Source organism: Zonotrichia leucophrys, chromosome 6, assembly GCF_028769735.1.
Source record: "Zonotrichia leucophrys gambelii isolate GWCS_2022_RI chromosome 6, RI_Zleu_2.0, whole genome shotgun sequence".
NCBI classification, from domain to species: domain Eukaryota; kingdom Metazoa; phylum Chordata; class Aves; order Passeriformes; family Passerellidae; genus Zonotrichia; species Zonotrichia leucophrys.
Window position 1 is genome coordinate 7,434,296 of NC_088176.1, and position 21,154 is coordinate 7,455,449.

The 21,154-nt window shown below is 40.2% G+C and overlaps 1 protein-coding gene across 3 annotated transcripts in view; it reads right to left on the bottom strand.

Annotated features, from left to right (window-relative positions):
* The window catches only part of ATRNL1 (attractin like 1), a 440,678-nt gene that overhangs the window by 216,846 nt on the left and 202,678 nt on the right, over window positions 1-21,154 (bottom strand). For all 3 annotated transcript variants that reach the window (XM_064716242.1, XM_064716241.1, XM_064716243.1), the window contains exon 25: window positions 10,129-10,190. In XM_064716242.1, coding sequence (XP_064572312.1) covers window positions 10,129-10,190 — 62 coding nt within the window. The remainder of the gene's footprint in view (window positions 1-10,128; window positions 10,191-21,154) is intronic.

The window sequence follows — 21,154 nt, forward strand, 5'->3', positions numbered from 1 at the left end:
TCCCTGGTCTGGTAACTACCGACCGGGACCGTTTCGCGGTAGGGCTGTACTGTGTCCGACCCCCACTTTTCCTCCCCAAGGGACAGGTCATTGCCCAGGCCATCCCAGTGCCAGAAGAAGATCCCTGGACGATTTCGTCGGAGAAGACATCGCCTCCGACCGTGGCCTGGGCACAACTAGTGGGGAGGGAAAAGCCCCGCCTGACCTGTCAACTTTCGTTGGGCGGGGACAAGAAGATAGTGAGGGGTCTTTTGGACACAGGTGCAGATGTGACGATCATTCCCTCTCGGGAGTGGCCGTCACATTGGGGCTTGCAAAGCGCTGCGGGCACGATCTCTGGTGTTGGGGGCCTTCAATTGGCAAACCAATCCAAGAGCATTGTACAAATTAAGGGGCCCGACGGGCAATTGGCCTCGATACGCCCGTTCGTTTTGGATTATACAGAGCCTCTCTGGGGAAGAGACCTACTGGCCCAGTGGGGAGCCAAAATTGACCTCCCGAAGGCTCCCCAGGTTTTTCGGGCAGTGGCCACTGAGGAGTGCCGGACCTGGAAGCTGAATTGGCTTTCTGATGAACCAGTACAGGTCAAGCAGTGGCCACTCAATAAGCAAAAATTAAAGGCGCTCAACGAGCTCGTTCAGGAGCAGCTACTGAAAGGCAACCTGGAGGAGACCATGTCACCTTGGAACTCCCCAGTGTTTGTCATCAGGAAGCCCAACAAAGACAAGTGGCGACTCCTGACCGACCTCCGCAAAATTAACGAATTAATAGTTGAGATGGGTCCTCTTCAACCAGGGATGCCCTCCCCAGCAATGCTCCCCCAAAATTGGAATTTGGCAGTAATCGATATAAAAGATTGCTTCTTCCAAATTCCCCTTCACCCTGACGATGCTCCGCGCTTTGCGTTCACAGTTCCGTCCGTGAACTGTGAGTCCCCAGCCAAGCGCTATCATTGGCGAGTGCTTCCACAGGGCATGAAGAACAGCCCTGTGATCTGCCAATGGTATGTCGCTTCGCTGCTGTCACCCATCCGTACAGCCCTCGGGGATGCCGTCATTGTTCACCATTATATGGACGACATCCTCGTGTGTGCGCCCGACCACAGTCTGCTTGCCCATGCGCTTGACCTGACAACCAATGCGTTGGTTGCTGCAGGGTTCGAGCTCCAGCAGGACAAAATTCAGCGGATGCCACCTTGGAAATACCTGGGCCTTGAAATTACAAAGCGGACCATTGTTCCGCAAAAATTGGCTATTAGGACAAAAGTCCAGACCCTAGCAGATGTCCATCAACTGTGTGGGTCTTTGAATTGGGTGAGACCCTGGCTAGGCATTTCAACCGAAGACCTAGCCCCCCTTTTCAATTTGTTGAAAGGGGGAGAGGGGCTCAGTTCCCCTAGGACTCTCACCCCAGAGGCGGAGGTGGCCTTGGAGAAGGTACAAAAAGCTATTTCGACCAGGCAGGCCCATCGTTACCATCCGGGCCTGCCATTCAAATTTATAGTACTGGGAAAATTGCCACACCTTCATGGCATCATCCATCAGTGGGACGACAGTCAGAAGGACCAAGGCTCAGGAGAGAAGCTCTTAATCATAGAGTGGGTCTTCCTGAGCCACCATCGGTCCAAAAGAATGACACGGCCACAGGAGTTGGTAGCCGAACTGATCCTCAAGGCAAGATCGAGGATCAGGGAGCTTGCAGGGTGTGATTTCTCATGCATCCATATTCCAATTGAATTGGAATCGGGCCAATTAAAATTAAAGACCTTTGAAGAACTGCTGCAAACCAATGAATATCTTCAGTTTGCACTTGACAGCTACACTGGGCGCATCACAGTAGATCGGCCGGCCCACAAATTATTTAATTCGGAGTTCAAATTATCACTAAAAAAGGTTCAGAGCAGGGAGCCGCTGGATGCTTTGACAGTTTTTACGGACGCGTCTGGAGCATCCCACAAGTCAGTGATGACTTGGAAGAATCCTCAAACTCAGCAGTGGGAGACCGATGTTGCTGTTGTGGAGGGCTCTCCACAGATTGCTGAGTTGGACGCAGTCGTCAGGGCATTCCAGAGATTCCCTGGACCTTTCAATTTGGTCACAGATTCTGCGTATGTTGCAGGTGTAGTGTCCCGAGCTGAGTCAGCAGTTCTTCAAGAGGTCACGAACAAAAGATTATTTGAATTGTTGAACAGGCTCGTCGAGTTGGTCTCCCACCGCGAGCATCCATTTTATGTCATGCATGTGAGATCACACACAGACCTGCCGGGGTTCATTGCGGAAGGCAACCGTCGTGCCGATTCTTTGGCCGCGGCTGCTGTTTCGCAGGCCCCTCTCCCAGACGTGTTCGGCCAGGCTAAGATCAGCCACCAACTGTTCCATCAAAATGCGCCTGGCCTGGTTCGTCAATTCAATCTGACGCAGGAGCAGGCCAAGGCGATTGTGGCCACATGTCCTCAATGCCAGCATGACCAAATGCCTACCGTGGCCTCGGGGGTTAACCCCCGAGGGCTGGCAAGCTGTGAGGTGTGGCAGATGGACGTAACACACATCCCATCTTTCGGTCGATTGTGTTGCGTCCATGTCTCAGTCGATACCTTCTCCGGAGCTATCTACGCTTCTGCCCACACAGGTGAAAAGGCAGCGGATGTTCAGAAGCATCTGCTTCAAGCATTCGCTGTCTTGGGCATCCCTAGGGTCCTAAAAACAGACAACGGCCCTGCGTACACTTCCAAGGAACTGCGGAGCTTCCTGCAACAATGGGGAATAGTTCATAAAACCGGCATCCCCTATTCCCCGACAGGCCAAGCCATGGTAGAAAGGGCCCACCAGAGCCTCAAAAAGATCCTGTCCCGACAACAACCGGCAATGAAGGTGGAGACCCCCCACGTCCGGCTGTCAAGAGCTCTTTACACCCTCAATTTTCTGAATTGCTCTTTTGACAGCCAAAATCCTCCAGTGGTCCGGCATTTCGGCAGTCACCAGCAGCTGCAGCCCAAAGCCAGGCCGCCGGTTCTTGTAAAGGATCCGGAGACCTGGCAGACGGAGGGCCCCTTTGACTTGGTGACTTGGGGGAGGGGATACGCTTGCGTGTCCACTCCCTCAGGCCCCAGGTGGGTCCCATCTAAGTGGGTCAGGCCCTTCGTCCCGAAGCAGAGGACCAAGACAGAGGCAGTACCGCAGGTCCGGCAAGCGTGTTGGCGTCGGCGAAGGAAGCAACACCACCAACCGTCTTCCTATTCTCCTGAGCTTCCCCCTGTTTTTGAAGAACCCTCCCCTCCAGCTTCTCCTCCACCCCTTGACCTCTTGTACCACCTTTCCTCCTATTCCCCCCCAGCTCCAACCGTTACCCCTCGCATGTTTTATTTAAATTGGTTGTTTGGAGAGGAACCATTTCTGTGATTTCCATATACTTTTACCGCTCTCTTTTCATTTCAGTTACATCTCCCTGAATGGCCCCCGCTTTGACAACGCTAGATCCCAACCCTTGTCTGATGTTGCTGATGCTGACGACCTGCGGACTCCTTCTGCCACCTACGGAGCCGTGGGTCATTCCCCAGCCAAAAGTTAACGTCTGGCGTGCCTTGGCTCAATCGCTAGGACAGGACAGCATCTGCCTGGACACCGGCGCTGCAGAGGACCCGATGTCGTCCTGCCTTGTGGGGATCCCTTTCTCTCCAGGAGAGTTCCCCCCTGCCTTTCAGTCTGCCTTTTCCCCTATTTTGGCCCGGAGCCTTACTTTCCTTCCTGGTTTCGAACCCAGTAACGCCTGGAGAGACGGAGTGGCGAAGCTGGATCCTGCGCCCTCCGAGCCCACAGAATTACATCTACTCGGTTCCGCCAATTCTACTATTTGTTTTCAGTTTGATTATACACTTACCCCCATCGAGAAGGGCACTGAGGTGGTCCTGCAAGCAAAGAAAGAATATCAAGCGGACCTGTGGTGTCGGGCCGTTTTGAAGATCGTCGGCCCTACCACCACCAAGCGGACCCCTTATGCCCTTCCAAGGGGGGTGTTTTTGATTTGTGGCGACCGAGCGTGGGCAGGCATCCCCTCTGGTCTAGTCGGAGGGCCGTGCACCTTTGGTCGGCTGACGCTGTTTACCCCCAACGTCACCCAAATTATCAATTGGAAAAAGACCAACATCACATCCGAATTGGCTAGATCCAAAAGAGATCTTAAAGATCTCACTGAGGACTGTGATGATGAAATTACTCATTGGTCCCATTCAAAGTCGGTTGCCTTTACCATCTTGTTGCCTTGGGTATCGGTAGCCAAATCTCTAGGTGAATTGGGCCGCCTAGAGTGTTGGGTGGCTAAACAAGCCAATCTTACTTCAGCTGCGCTATACGACCTCCTTACAGACGAGGAAATAACAAGGCAGGCGACACTCCAGAACAGGGCAGCAATAGATTTTCTATTGCTGCTTCATCACCATCACTGTGAAGAGTTTGAGGGCCTCTGCTGCATGAACCTGTCCTCCAGAGCCGAGGACGCCAGGCACTCAATAAAAAGACTACAAGACCTCGTCCATCAGGTCAAGCAGGAAACATCAGACTGGCTGGGGGACATCTTCAAGGGTTGGGGCCTCAGCGGGTGGGCCAGTTCAGTTTTAGAATCAGTTTCTAAGATTGTTTTGAGTTTGATTGTACTTTTAGTTTTGTTCATGTTGATCCGCGGTTTGGTCCAAAAATTAATAGCCAGGGCCACAACTATGGCTGCCAATCATGCCACAATTCCCCAAGAGGAACCTTTCGAGCTGGAGGACCTCTCCTCAGAGGCCGAAAGAGCTGCAGACGAGGAGGGGTCAACCGAGCCGCCCCAAGAACATCTGTGGGCTGGCGAACTCCAGCTCGAAGAAGGCGAAGATTGGCAGGACCGGCCGCGGACACCTTCTTTTTGAGTTACGGACATTCCTGTTTTCTTTATTTAATTTGTTAAGAAACGGGGAGATGTTGTAGTGTGTTTTAAGTTTCTCAGTTTACTCCCCCCTTTTATGTAATGTACCCTCTTTTGTTCTTTGTAAATGGTTCCTCTCTCCCCAGTTTTTCCCGCCACTGCCTCCTTGTCAGTTAAGTTGCCTAGTTACCGTGCTATTTTTAGTTGCTAATGTTACAGTTTGTATGACCGCTCCTCCCTCATCCCACCTTATAAGTAGATGTTTTTCTCCTCCCTGGGCACAGTCAATCATCCCCCACTCCTCCCAGGTTTCGAGAACCTTCTCCTCTCTGGGGGTTGTGATTGGCTGTGGTCCCGGGCCCCTCCTTTACTTTGTATTCATTGGTTTCTAGTGTATGTCAGTTACGTTCAGTACCTCCCTTTGAGTTTCCCCATTGGATAGCTGGGCTCCCCTCCTCTCTCCTCCCCTTCCCTATAAAACCTTGTCGCTCCCCCTGTTCGGGGCCATTTGCTGGTTGGTGCCCCTCCTTGTTGGTGCCTCCGGATCACCCAATAAACCGACTGTTCACCCCCAGCAAGTGGTCACCTCCTTATTCGTCTCGCGTGCGCAACTCCGAGCTCTTCCTCCAGCCCAGCCTGAGGCCAAGACGCCGAAGGGAGCTGGCTTCATATGCGCAGGGGCGTTGGCCTTCTCACCCCTCGTGCTAGCCGGATCTAGGGCCTCGTACGCCCTCGCGCAGGAATCAAAACATAAACACAGTATGAATCATCTGTGATGCTTCTTAGGATACAAAATCCAATGCAGCTCTAGAAAGACACATCCCTGGAAGGAGAAAATGTGAGAGCTTCAGGAGGCACAAAGAACACCTCTCACTGTATTTGCTACATAAAGGAAGTGAGACTTCCAAACTTTAACTGCACTGACTTTAAGGAAGGAAGAAGCCCATATCTGCTTTATACACAGGCACATAGGCCATCTTCAGATATGTGAGCCACTAATTTGTGTTTTGAGGAACAGTGTCTGTTGAAATCAAAATATGGTGAGCACTCATACACACTTCCAAATGACTCAAAGGACAAACAGAAAGATGAAAACCAGGAAGAAAATAATGGAAAACAGTTCTGTTCACTGACAGATGAAGTGACTCATCCCTTGTTTTGAAGAGCAACTGATCCAGTGGTACTGGGGAATCTCCTTTGCCTGCAGGCCAGTAACAAGTGGCTGCTTTCTCTGGAAATATGAACACACCAAACAACTCCACAGTGATGACAAAGTTTCTGTGTAATTCAGAGAGCAGAAGACACAAAACTACATTCAACAATTCAAACCAAACATTTAAAGAAAGGAAACCCAAGTCAAATTGCCCACCATAGTACAGATGTGCTTTTCCCAGTGGAAGTCAAACAGCTCTGTGCTTCCAAGTGAGGTGAAAACTTTTAATGCATCACTAAGTAAAAATCAATTTTATTCCAGCCTCAAAAGTAAAATCCATTTTGCTATGATAACTTGATTTTCATATTACTATAAAATAGTCTAATTTGAATTTATGAGTTCTGGATTTTCTGAGATTCCAGCCATGGTGGATGTGATCTTATCCTGACACAATGGTTTTTGTCTTTCTGACAGAGATCAATATTCGATCTCATAAAGATAAGCACTCCAAAATCCAGCACTAATTTACCATCCTTCATTCTAATAAGAACAAAACATGAAGGCAGGCACACAGACCAAAGGGTGCTGGTAAAGAGCAGGATTCTCCCATTGCAAACTCACCCCAGGGTGGTGGATTCAAGCACTGCAGCTCCCAGGAGCTCTGACACTGCTGAAATGCAGCCCTCCCCTCCCACTGCAGGCAGCAGCACACAGTCCTACATGTGGACTTAATAAATCTGGTTCTTCAGCATCTGCTGCAATTCCTGTTGTAGCTCATGCTCATCTTTACCAAAACCCCCTTCCTCTCCTTCTGCAATAAGCACTGGGTATATTTTGTATATTGTTTTCTCTCACACTGCTCACAGAAAGATTTAACAGAAGGAATGCACCCCTGATCCTAAATGACCGTATTTTCTCATGGAATTTCTTAAAGCACACACAAAAGAAGGATTTTCAAATTTCAAAGAGTCCATATCAATATTGCTCTACTTAATAAAACCTGGAGATTCTGTAATTTATGACACTATGGAGATATGTTAGAAAAGTGACTAAAATATTCTATTCAGTCAATCAGCTTCACCCAAAGTACCAGAGGCAAGAGAAGTAATAGTTCAGGGAGCTCAGAGAACATGCCTGATGAGTTAATAGTTGGTACAATGCATTTGAAAAAGGCTTTAAAAACGTAGTTCTGGCACTTGCTTATCATTTCCTATCACGATTATATTAACAGCTAACCTTTGTCATCTGCACCAATTTCATGCTTGCCTGGTTTTTGATTATGAGATTTAACCACATTTCTTACCAGAACTTATGCTTCAAATTCTTAATACAAATAATTATCTGGGAATTGCTTGAGTATTGTTATAAATTCACAGCTATAATTTTATTTAAAGCAGGTATAAAAATCAAGTGTTTCTTAGCTCTCCAATTAGGATTAACTCAAATCAAAGATAATGAAAAACAAAAAATTATTGAACAATCAATAATCATGGATGTTAGATGTCATCTAAAGAAGTAATGTTTTCGTAAAATAAAGCTACTTATGAAATGTCTGAAATGTCCTAGCACCTATTTAGCTAAATCCATATATTCATGTAAGACTTGTAAACAGTGCAAATTTCTATATCCCTTAGTTGAAACTCTAAGTTTCAACTCTAACTTTATTTGAAACTATAAAGTGCCATGCTTTAGGATATTGTGGGTTTTAGTGGTCCAGGTAATACAGAAATATACTTTCTTTAACTGTGCATACTGCATTTCTTAGTGCAAGAAAGATCATTCACATTCACTGCCTGTGGAATTTTCCAGAGAGATCTGTACTTCTTCAAAGAAGGTGGAAAGAAAAGAAGTCACAGATTTCTCAATTTGTATGATGGCTAAAAGTCTTCAAGGCACTCAGCACAGCAACACAGATGCCACACTCTCTTTAAGACAGTTTGGAATCTGTTACTACTCATATTGCATTTTTATTCTTAGAGAAAGGTCACTGAACCAGTAGCTGAAACAAAACATTCCAGCAGAAAAAGAATGAAATTAAATAGGGTGGAGGTTTTTAACAATGTGTATCACAGTCTGAAGCACTACAGTTTCAAGAATATTCTGCTTATTTTTTTCAATATAACTTCTATTTATCTTTATCTTATTCTAGACTGTTTTTGTTCTAGAATCTATTGATTGTATCTATTCATACAATATCAATATCTTGGTAGATCAAGCATTAATTTCATCAAAATCATACATTTTGTGCTTTATTATGTATAGTTTTAAATAAATTCCTTACACAACAATGTTTTTAAAACAGTTCATCTTGATACAACAGGACAGTTCTAAAAATGCCTGTTTTGATGCAGTAAAATGTTCATTTCATCTCTCAGTCTGGAACACAAAACCTACAAAGGAACAGTTTTAAACTATACTTTTGCCTGGTTGTTGAATAGCAGTTATTGTCAAACGGGTCTATTTGCTGCTCTGGCCAGGCAGGGTGAACAGCATTTTGTCACAACCTCAGAAATAGAAATGTAATACTGGATGGGAGAAATACAAAGGCAGGTTTATCAAAGCATGTTGAAGCATGTTTTGTTATCAAGTACATTCAAATTGTCTTTAAACACAATTATTTTCTCTATCAACAATCTTAGTAAACATGGCCTGGGTTATTATTATTGCTACCACCATGATTTGCCACAGTCACAATACACCTAATTCCCATTCAGCAAACAAACCCCACAAACAAACAAACTCAAACCCACACAAAACAAGAGACAAACAAACCCTTATTAAAATTATTCTTTTAGTCTGCAAACTGTTGACATCCTATCTGTGCATTTACCCAGAACAAACTGGATGAGACAGACCATCACACTTGGAGAGACAATTCCATGTACCCACGGAGATGGCTGCACCACCAAACTGCTCCTAGTTCACCTCTGCTATTTGCCACAGGATCCTCTGGTCTGTTGTATTTGCACAGACTTTGCTTTCTTCTATATGGTTTGTAAACTAAACATTTGCATAATCATCAGAAGTTATAGAACTTGCTGTCTCCCCATGAGAAAAAGAGAATAAAACTGCAAAACACACACACAAAAAAAACACCCAAAAACCAAACACCCAAACACCACTAGGCTGACCTTTAGGCAATCAGCATTTTATTGCTCTGTTTGTGGTGAAAGAAGAGAGAATTGGGATATTTTATATCACCTACTAAACTCCTCCCCATTAGCCAATGCCCTGGGTATAGAAAACTTCAGGCTCTGTTCATTTCTGTGCCCTTTTTGGCAACAGAAATAACAGGATTTGGACCATTCACAGTATTTAAGAGTCTGATTCTTTAGGTACAGTTCCTCAGACCACAGTGATTGAAGTCAACAGAGAAGACATACTGCGAACTTGTGAAATAAAGTTTTGGCCTAAAAATACAGAAAGTCTGATGAACAGACCTGTCTGTCACTGTTCACATTTTGTGTACACTTCATGGTTATTGGGAAATATCTCCACAGCAAGATTTCAAAGCACTGTAACTAATCTGTGTATATTCAAGTTTGTGACATTTTATAAGATAGCTGAATGTTTAGGAAGCCTTTCAGTGGAGTTTTGTTCACATTCTAGAATAGTTGTTCATTTGCAGTTGAAGCCCATCCTCGCATTGCTGCCACAACCAAATCTCAGGCATCAGCTACTGCCTTTCACAGTCAATCTCTGACACATGAAAGCATTAGTAGTGACATGCTGTGTTTTATTAAAAATAACAAGCTATTGAACAGAGCCATCATTTTAAATAATTCCATAAAAGTGTTTATAGAAAAGTCACATGCATGAATTAGAGTTTAGCTGGCTTTTCCTAATAACTGTAATATACGGTACAAACCCAGCTAATCTTCATGAAGTGTGAGGACTGTACCACTGAATATGAAATACACAATTATATAATGCAAGATTCCAGCAGCTGCCCCTCCACTGGTGCAAAGTTTGAAGGCCTCATTTCAGGCATTTCTCAAGATTCAGAAACTGGTTAAGATACTAGTTTGATGGCAAAGAGTCATCAGGATTTCAGTCAGAAGACAAAAAAAGCAATTTACCTGAAGAAGGTGACAAAGAACTGCACCAGATCCATGATAGTATTGTGCTGTGAGAAGGCAATCTGCAAATAAAACAGAAGTAAATTACAACATTTCCAGACTCAACAGCTCTTTTTAGGCGAGGGCTTTATGGCTCCATGGATGATTACTTTCAAGTGTAATTTCAGTCTAGTCTGCACACACCTGCATTTATGATAAATTGAGATGAGCAACTAATTCCCATATCCTCGCTGGTATCAAAACACAAACAATGGAATATAGTACTTTCACTGAAGTAAACTTAATAGAAATATCTTACTTACTTACTTACTAGGAAGAATAAAAATAATACAAAAAATATTAGGAAATCATATTGTTATAAATTGTCTTGTTTATAGTCAACTGTTTTAACCAACACCATCTTCCATTTTAATAAAAACACTGAAATGAGGTTTTAGAGAAGACAAACAACATAGAGCTTAAAATTAATGTATTTAAAATATTTTAATTGTATAATATTAAAATTAATGTATATGTTAATTTAATTTTTATAAAAGATAAATCCAGTGCATAATAAAACAGTTTCAAAGCAAATTACTTTAAAGACAAAGTAATAAATATTCTTTTGGGCTACATTTTTATAGCCTCACCAGAACATGCATTAGTTCAGCTCCTTGCTGTAATTTTTGTGAATATTTAAGAATTATCTCTAAGACAGCATACAGACATTCACACTTGCATGCAATACAGGGTATAATTATTTTTGTAAGTAATTTTTGCTAATGTTAAGAGCAGTATTTAATATTTATGTTATATCTACAAATATCCCTGTCTTGCTCAGTTTTTCAATCTATAATTATCAAACTAAAGATACAGAGAATCTTCTACTTTGAATTGTACAAAGTGTTTATCTAACTATATTTACGCTCTTTTCAAATAATTGTTGGGTTTAGAAATCCTGGTGCATTTAAGATCTGATCTTGACTAGTAATTACACCAAATTACTCTGAATCCCTTTCACAGCTTACTTGTGAACTTTTGAAATGATAATTCATGATACCAAAGAATTTCATTTTTTAAAATTTGTTTTATTTTATTTTTATTTTAGACCAAAGCTATAATGTAAATTTCAGTAATAATAGTTTTACTGTGTCTTGTGCCAGCCAAACACAGCTAAACAGATCAATTACCTGAAAGTTAACATCTGAGAAAAGAAGTCTTTGGCCCAATATAAAGCGCATCCCAAGCATAAACAATTGTTTAAGCACACTTGGAACAAAAATGAATGCTTTACAAATTAATTTTTTATATTTTAAATGCTGTCTAGATTTACTTCAAATTCTATTTAGTACTCAAATTCACTCCTGGTGTTTCCATTATGTTTTTTACAAGTACCATACTTTAGGTGATGAACTAGCAGAAGGAGAAAAAAACATGCCAGTTTTGATAGAGTTCACCTTTTGTGACCTGAAATTCTCTTTGTTGAAGGAGTATTTTGCATTGCTACAATTATTTTCATTTGAGGTGTCAGAATTCCTTAACGGCCCCCTGTGAGTCTGGAAACAACTCCAGTCTGCAATCAAACCCAGCAATCTGATCACAATCATACCAGGAAAGTTTCACCTCAATTTTTTTAAAAAAGCAAGCAAAAAACCTTTTTTAACAATACTGGCCAAATTGGAAGACAAAGCATTGTGATTGCTGGCAAATCCTTTATAGCAATTAAGGATTCAAAAGTGAGGTAAGCAGCAGAATATGCCAGAGAGTGCTGACACAAGGATGCACTGCGATCAACATTTCAGGTATTTCTTAACTTTCCATGTTTTGGTTACACACCTGATATAGGAAATACACTTTACACTGAATAATGATGGATGGAATAGGTCTGTTGAAAGAGGAACAATTTCTGAACAAAGATTTTTCCGGCCTTCAGAAGTTAATGCCTGCAGGAATGGATTCATTTTTTCCCATTGCTCCAGTTCATCTTTACCTTGACTATCACATCTAGCAGCAATAGAGTCCTACAGAACAATAGGTCAAGATCTGTTCCACGACAAAAATGAGACAATCTTGAAAGTCTAACTCAGGAAGAACTTTCATATGGAAATAGCTAGCCTGCCCTTAGAACTTTGTGTTTTAGTTTAAAGATATAGGTGTCAAGAAGCCATCTCCACAACTCTAACACTACCAATTGTGCAAAAGGAAAAGGAAACCTAGGCACTAAATCCAAATTGCACATTTGCAGAAAACAGGAACCTAATCCACAAAATGTGTCATACATTCCAATAATGTATACAAAAAGCAATTATAATCTGTGCTCCATTTCATGACATTACCCACTAAAGCAAACTCCTATCTGCTCAGGCTCTCAAACCATGAACAAATATTTCCGTTAATACACTTTCTCCATCTTCCACTGTTAACAAATTAAAAATGAACAAATAAGAGAAACTAAAATAAATACATGGCAAAACTCTGATAGAAGGTCTAATTATTAAACCTTGAAACATAATGCAATAAGGTCAGACATAACCCAAACTAAACTGCCTGCACTGTGTTGATTATGCAGACTTAAACCCTGCAGAATTATTACTTCCTTCAGTATCATGAAAACCATAATTTAATTTCTTCTTGGATAAAACTATTATACCCTCCCACACTCGTGCTAGGTATGTACTGAAGCAAAAGAAATGGATACTGACTGAACATAAAGGCTGACATTTTGGTGTCCAACACTGTTCATACTTTTTTGATGGACACTTTCTTACTGAGACAACTTCAGACAAAATATATGAAAGTCAGCTGAGGAGAATATTTGTGTAGATCACTACATTTTTATGTATACACAAAAATGGTTTTTTTGTGTATACACAAAACTTTTTTTCAAAGGAAAATGTAGAAGACCAAACACTGTGACAATATGGAATGAGGGTGCTAGAAAATTTAAACACATAAACTCTACATTTACGTTTCATTGCACAAAGTGAAGTTTAGCCATCTACTCTGCAGAAACAGGACTGCAAAGACCCAAGTATAAACTGTTTTAAAGACATTATAATGTCCTTAAAGTATTACACAATAATTTTGGGGTGGGGAATGGTACCGATGGATATCTTCAAACTCAGTGAATACATGACTACCGAATAACCAGTAGTTACAAATGAAGGGATACTCTGATTTCTTCATTTAAATATAAATACAATTATAAGTACAATTATATTCTGGGATATCGTCAGAAAGAGTAAAAATGGTTCTGACTCTTCCTTCCCATTGGACTTCAACCATGAAGAGTGGCCTGCAAAAGTGACAGATGGATGGCAGGAAATTGTCCATTTCCTAATAGAAATATTTAACAGGCAAAACATAAAATATCTTTTCTTTTCCCTTGGAAAACAGAAATTCCAAGAGAACATATTACATCTAAATAATTATGTCTAAATAAGAGAAACATTAAACTCTTTCTGGCTAAAAATACCACACATTTATTCCATATACTGGCAATAAATTTTGAAATGTATCTGAATTTTCCCATGTGGAGTGTATCTGATCTCGTCCCATGTGTGAACCTCATCTAAATTAGTCAGCTAGCTAACAATCATCAGCAGAGATAGGAAGGCACTTCATAGGTGAGTGACTCTAAAATAGATGTGGAACTCTCATAAATTGGAAGGAATTGCCCTATGGAGCTGCCATTTCTCTCCACTAACAACACTGGGATTCTGTGATTAGTTTAGATTATAGACCTAATGTCAAACTTAGAATATAAATAATATTAGGTGAGATAAATTTCTCCCATGCTTTGTAAGTACTCACTGGGTATTTGTGTAAAACAGTGTAATGATAAAATAGGCAGAAGTAATATTTATTGTTGGGATTAAAAGATCTCAGAAGCAATATGAAGCTAAGTGGCTGCTGCAGAATCCTACTTCCTTCTGCTGTGTTAATGTCTGTAAAGAATTCAGTCTGATGTTGACAAACAGTCCTCCCAGATGATAAGATTTAGTGATAACAAAACTTTCATACTGATAACATAAACAGAAAATGAAAGATAACAAAGAAATTCAGACTTCACATCAAGATTTGATAAACAGCTTCCTCAGATTATCTCTGCATGCTGCAGCCCTGTCTCTTATGCTGGCACACATTACATTATCAAAATTTATACCCTTTCATTTCTCAAAAAATGTAATAATTACAGGATATTATTTCCACTATTCAGAGTCATAAGAGGCTGAAAGACAATCTAGTTTTGTATTCAAGTAAGATGAAAGACACTCCTAAATAAGGTTATAACAGCTGAACTTTTTTTCCTACCTAATAGGCACTTTATCTATTAAATTCAATATGCATATTCCACTTCTTTATTCAATTCTGTGCTTGTGTACACGTATGAAGAAACATGTATCACACAGAAAAACCCAACAATAATAAACTCCAGGAAGTGAAGGAGAGAATGTGGGGGAGGGAACTGTTATTTAACTTACAGTTTTACTCAGCATGCAAAGCATTTTCATAATGATTCATATGGACATTATTAAGAAATTGAAATATTGAATATTGAAGTCAATGAAAGAATGGAAGAAAATTAAGAGACATAGACAAGAGACAAATTACATGCTTCAAACTTAAATTTAAAAAAAGATTGAAAGTAATTGGCACAAAGACCTATAGTACTGGAAAGTTATTTTAGACATAAATCTTTGCGGGATTGAGTTATCCTACAAACTGTGTGAAACAGCAGATTTCTAGACAACATCTTTCAAAACTCTGATTTTTAAAAGCCTGTCTAGATTAAATGGACAGGAAGAAAAATTAGAAACAGAAGTGAAGGGAATGAGGTGAGAGAATTTGTCAGGCAGAGCTGAATGATTAAATTCTACTACAAAGAGAAGCATTGCATGACAATATGGTTTTGTTTGTCAAGCTACATTAAGGAAAAGCCATTTTTGTCACTTGGTAGAATTGAATTTTCCTTTCAACCTCAGGTTTCAGCCTTCTTGGTATGCCTTCTTCTGACATCTTATTATGACTTGATAAATTAAGGAGTTTCCCATTAGGAAAGCTGCACCTGTTACGGAATGTGCTCTGATCATCCCAGAGTCACAGAAACGGGGATGGGCAGGAACATCACAAACTGAGGTTGTTCAACTTCCCACTCAAAGCCAGGCTACTGCCAGCACCAGGTCAGGCCAGCAGTGCCCTTTCCAGGGTAAGGCTGGTAAACCTCCAAGAGAGAACATTCCGTGGCCAGTCCAGAAAATTTGTTTCAACACACCATTGCTAATACAACGAATTTTTTCTAACGTTCAATCTGAAACTCCCAAGGTGCAGATTCCACTCGTCCTTTCATTCTGAAGTTTGTCAACAGAAAAATGTCCTGCATGCAAGACATTTTTCACCTTTTCTAAATAAATTAGTAACTTTACATTGAGCTATTTGAATGACTGCAGAACTTAAAATGATGTTCATGGCACTTAACATTCATGTGTATGTGTAGAAACATATATATATCAGAGATGGAAAATGTGCTGCTAAAACAATAAGATTTTTTTTTTCAAATTTCTCTAAGTTTTTTATTTCTTACATCTACAGTAGAGCTGGTTTTGCTAGACAATATACCAGTTAACCAACTGGCTGGTCTCCAGCCTAATAAAAATGATAATAAAATTTTTATAAGGCTACAAAAGCTGAATTGTTAAAACTTATGCAATGTTTTGTTCATTTTAGAAATCAAATACTTGGTTAGAGAAGGCAAAACATGCCCTGAATTTTGCATAAAGATCATGCCATTCAAAATAATGTATGCAAAACCCATTGTGAGATGACAAGAAAAGGGCAAAGCATTTTCTTAAACATGAAGAGAGTAATTTCCCAAAGTTTATTGTTATAAATGTAGAGCATGCTATAAAGCTGTTGGAGCTGTGAAATAAAAAATTTTGTATTTGCAATGGCACTTTTCTTGATTACTGTGGATTAGCATATTTATGAGGTTACTCAGCCTCAGGTTTAAACCCACAAATCAAAGGTTTATATCGGCATGGGTAATGGATTACACAGGAGTCTCTGGCCTACGATATCCCAGAGGTATCTGTCTTTCAGAAGATTTATGTATATAATACCACTTTGTAGAAATTACACCTTCTGATCTTTTGCGTGGTGCTTGGTGATTCCCCTCTCTAATGTCTAAAACAACCAAAAAGCAGCAGTCTCAGTCAGCAGAGTAATTCATTGATGTTTTTTTCTTGTTCTCCTCCTCACCTTTTGATAAGGCCATGAAAGACAGAGGCTCTAATTCCTTGATGTACATAGCACTGCTACAATGAGAGTAGAAGTCACTGCATATTTAATGCAATTACTTCTGAAAAGACAAAGGAATCTGCATTCCAGCAGTTACCCACAGCACACACACCTGAATTTTGTTCATCCTATGAACAGCTCTGTGATAGAACACAGATAAAATTTTTTAAAGTCTCCGTTTTTCTCCACAGGTGAGTGCTGATTACATTACTATCAGTGGTAAATACCTACTGACTTCCTTTTGGCTTCAGAGAAACAGAATTTCAGTGCAGAATACTAAGACAAGAAATGGAAATGCTTAGTCCAGCCTATCATGAAAGACCAGCCAAAAGAGAAGTCAGGTAAGTATTTTCAAGACTGTGTGTACCCAAGCGAATCTTTTTGATCATCATTGAGAAATGATGACAATGGAAGACACCAAAATCTCATTGAACTCTACAGAGAAAGTGGTCTTCAGCTCTATTATTACCTCAATCTTTTACTGAAGATCCACATCTCATAGAAAAGAAAATCAAAGTATGCAAAGGGCAAGGGAGTGGCATTTACATGTGCATGAGAACAGAGAGGACACATAATAACCGACATAATTTAGAAGAGCCAACATAAAAAAGTATGAGGAAAAAACTCAAGACAGATTAAGCTCTCTGTATTGAAAGTTTATTCCATGGAGGAGAAGTGTGGGGGGTTTGGATGTAAGGCATGATGTTTACTTATCTATACAAGGGGCAAGAATATTCTAACAGATTTTCTGCTGAAAGAACAAGAGACCACACTAATGTGAAAATATTAATTCCTTCAAATGAAGGAGAAGTGGTTGGCTAACCTAAGAAGCATGCAGCATACCAAGAAAGAAACTATATAACATATAAGCAAGAAAATGAGTTCTATGTTCCTCCTTGAAGAGGTAATCAAAATGCAGAAATTGAGAACTGAGAGTTTTACAAAATATAAATTGTGAGGATTAACAGAATAAATTGTGATTCAATTTTGTTATGTTAATTTTACTCTCATTTAACTTTTATTGATCACTTGAAACTGCTATTATAGTTCAAGCTGTAAGAAATTTCAGAAAAAAAAAAAGCAGATACAACTGTCAGCTTGAGACTTCACTCACCCCCATAGTACATTCTGTAGAGTCAGGATGATGGATCACTGACATATCACTGAGGATATGCTGTCACAGTCAGAAGAGTATTTGTAAAATGTGCAGAGAAATGTGTAATGGAAATGGCAGAAACCTTTTTAACAACTTGCAGGAATTAGGTTGGGAAAGGTGGATAGGTAACTGGGTTTCAGGAGGACTCAGAATGCTGTGAAATCAAAGAGCAGGGCCTGCTCAGCTGAAACTGTTTTCCGAGAAACAAGCCCATGCTGCCTTTTTGGCAATGACATGCTGGACTACACTGACAGAAACTGGCAACAGTCATTCCCAGGAAACTACAGCATTTGTACCAAAAGTTTTGAAACTGAAACGTAGAAATAAGAGTGCAATGTATGAATGTACCACCTAGAACTGTGATCTGGAAGCTGCCTGCAAAGCTCAGAACGAGCTCATGGACAAGCAGTAAGGAGCTTCAGATTTATTTTAATTCATACAGGCCCTATTGTTGAAAAGAAAACAAATATTTAAAGTTCTCAGCACTGAGTGTACTTTTTATTCTCACTTTTTAAAAACTGGATTTTCCAGTATAATTTAAGAAGCTCTGTTTAATCAGGCTTGTGCAAATCCACAATAACAATTTGTCTGTTGAACAGCTTTAACAAAATCAAAATCCAAAGAAAATAAACACTTTTGCAGCTAGAGCACTTCATGCCTTCAGAGAAAAATTTAAAATAATTTCAAGAGCCCTACATAAATATGATGCTGGCCTGCACTCTGTCAAGACATGGGTTGTGCCTTTTCCTTTTGTGATAAATAGGTATGATTCGTGCTGATAAAAATTGAAACAGTAATCAATATTGATACAGTAACTAATATCTGGAAATAATAAAATAAGTTAAAAATAGTAATGCCAAAGAGGAGAGGGAAAGGAGGGGCTCCACCACCCTCTTCCCAGCAGATGTTTTCAAGGACCATAGGAAAGAAGCTGAAGATACAGTTGCTAAAAATGACCAAGAACCTGGTTGGGTCCAAGAAAATGCTAATTATAAGGGATTTATTGCTTTGATATGTAGATGCAGTGATATGTTAGTTTTGGCTTACATTGTACTGGCTTGGTGCGCATGTGTAACCCAAAGGTGAATTAAAGGACAACGAAGAAGACTACAGGGCCTTCATCAGTGACGACCCCCAAAGACTTGTGCGACCACCAAACCGAGAGGTGGCGCATGCGTGGTAAAGGTGGTAATGAAGGCGGAGACAGAAAAGTGACGAACCGAACATGGGAGGAGATGGCATTGACACATGGCATATAAGGGGTGACTTTCACTTGGCAAGCTTGTACGTGAAGTGGCAAGGGTCAAGAACCCTGCCCTCCGTACCCCGCGGTTGTTTTTGCTTATGTGCTATTATTTGAACCAAATTATCCCTTGTTCATATATTTTCTAAACTATTTAATTAAAATTGTTACTACTTTTATTATTGTTTGGCCTTTTTATGATGGGATAATTGGGCAAACATAACACTTTCTCATGTTGAATACTTCATACCAGCTTAGGGCAGAAATGTTAAGATCTGCTTTTGGGGGTGATTGTTCAGCTATCAAGATTTCTTTTTTCATTTGAGTAGGAAGAGAGAGAGGGTATCTGCATAGATGAATGTGATCTCAAAATAGTGAATATCATCTTCTGGAAAAACAAGTATATGAGTCAGGGCAAAGATCCTACGTGCAAAAAACTCACACTCAGAAAGATAAACTCAGTTTCTGTTATACAGACCTTTACTTCGGAATTCTGAAAAGTCTCATTTGCTGTTCTGAATCTATATGGCAGGGGAGTAAGGCAATAAGTAAGAAATTGATTTAGAAGAGTAAGTCTAGTAAAGATCAGGTATCTTCCAGCCTTCCTCTATGCCTCAGAAAAAATATTTCTTCTTTTAACTAAGGAAACATTTCTGAGTGCAAACTGGCAAATTCAAGGAAATCGTCTAACAAAAACTTTGTTTCCTAAAAAATAAAAGCTATAGAGCGTAGCTCTGCATGTCCTGCATGGACAGCTGTGGGCTCAAAGACTGATGCTGAAAACAGTGTCCAAAAGATTTTTTTAACAAGATAACAAGGGAGATGATCCCAAAATATACCAGCCGAGGGAAATACACATAAAAAAGTGCCCCTGTTATCAGACATCACCAAAGGAAACAGAAGAAATTACTTATAAAAGCATCAATTATTCACAATAATTTTAGACAAAATTTCAAACAAAATATGGGCTGTTCTGCAGAGAGCTAGGAAATTTGAGGTCTCTATTTTCTCCCATAGCTACCAGTTTTCAAAAACTGGCTGAGCTGGCCCAAAAAAACACAAAATAGTTTTGATAAGCCTTTACAGGAAGAATTACTTTCCTAAAATTTGAAAAAAAGTAAAAAGGTTCTGCTTAAAAACAAAACAAAAAGTAAGTGACCACTTGGTTTAACCCTGAAATATTTTTTCTGCAAAGTTTTAGAAACTAAAACAATTTTTCTCCAAAAATTTTCCCACAAAATCATCATATTTGACAAACTCCAATTATTTCACTCTATAAGCCTGACCAGACTTTTTTAGAAGAGCTATGTGCAGGGCACAGAGGAACAAATACTTTAAAAGACAATTCAGACTATCTGGCTCCAAGTGCAGGAAGGTGTTAGAAAAGTGAAGTTAAGAAATTAAAATCATACTCTTTACTCCCTGCAGGGTGAACTTCTCACATAAAGATTTTAAAGGTATCTATCTTGCCAACAGTCATTTGTAAGAAACATCCTCAGAGTATTCCAGGAAAGATTTTCAGTACGTTTTCTGGGACAAAAATACAGCAGAAAGATGTCTTCAACTAAATGCTATGACTACAGTCAAAAAGAAGGGGTTTTTTTTCTCCTAAATGATTACAGAAATTCCCCAGACCATTCTAACACCCCGTTTTCAAATGAGAATACACCCATGGTTTTCACTGAAACAAGAACTTACATATAAAAAAATATAGATTTGTATATTTATTATTTCTGAGAACGAACGCTTAATTGGTTTCTAGCTGCAAGTAAGGGGTTTTTGCAATTATTTTATGCATCTGTAGAGGGCTTAATGCTGATTTATGGTGTTTACTGAATCTTGACTTAGCCTGGTGGGAAACAGTACAAGGAAACCACACAACTATATTCAAGGGTTACAAGTGATTTCCACAAATGAGGTATTCTATACTGCAAAACTCTTTCAATACAAATCATTCTCAGTAATCTATTTTTAAAAAACACTAAGCTAAAAGTGGTTTATGTACCAATTGTCTTTTTAAACTTCAACCTAAACCCATTCAAATTGAAAAGCAGGAAACTCCATTTAAACATAAGAAATATGTTTTACTGCAAGGAGGATCGAAGATTGCAGCAGGCTGCTCAGACAGGTTGGGTATTGATCCTCAGTCCTTGGAGATATTCAAAACCTGACTCAACAAGGCCCTGGACAACTTGCTCCAGCTGACCCTGCTTTGAGAGGTCAGACAATCTCCAGATGGTCCTTTCCAACTCCAGTCATCCTGTGATTTCAAAATAAGCATGATTATTTCCCATCTCACGGGTGTTGGTACAAGTTATTAGGCTTCTGTGTCAGTAAGAGAAGAAAAGACA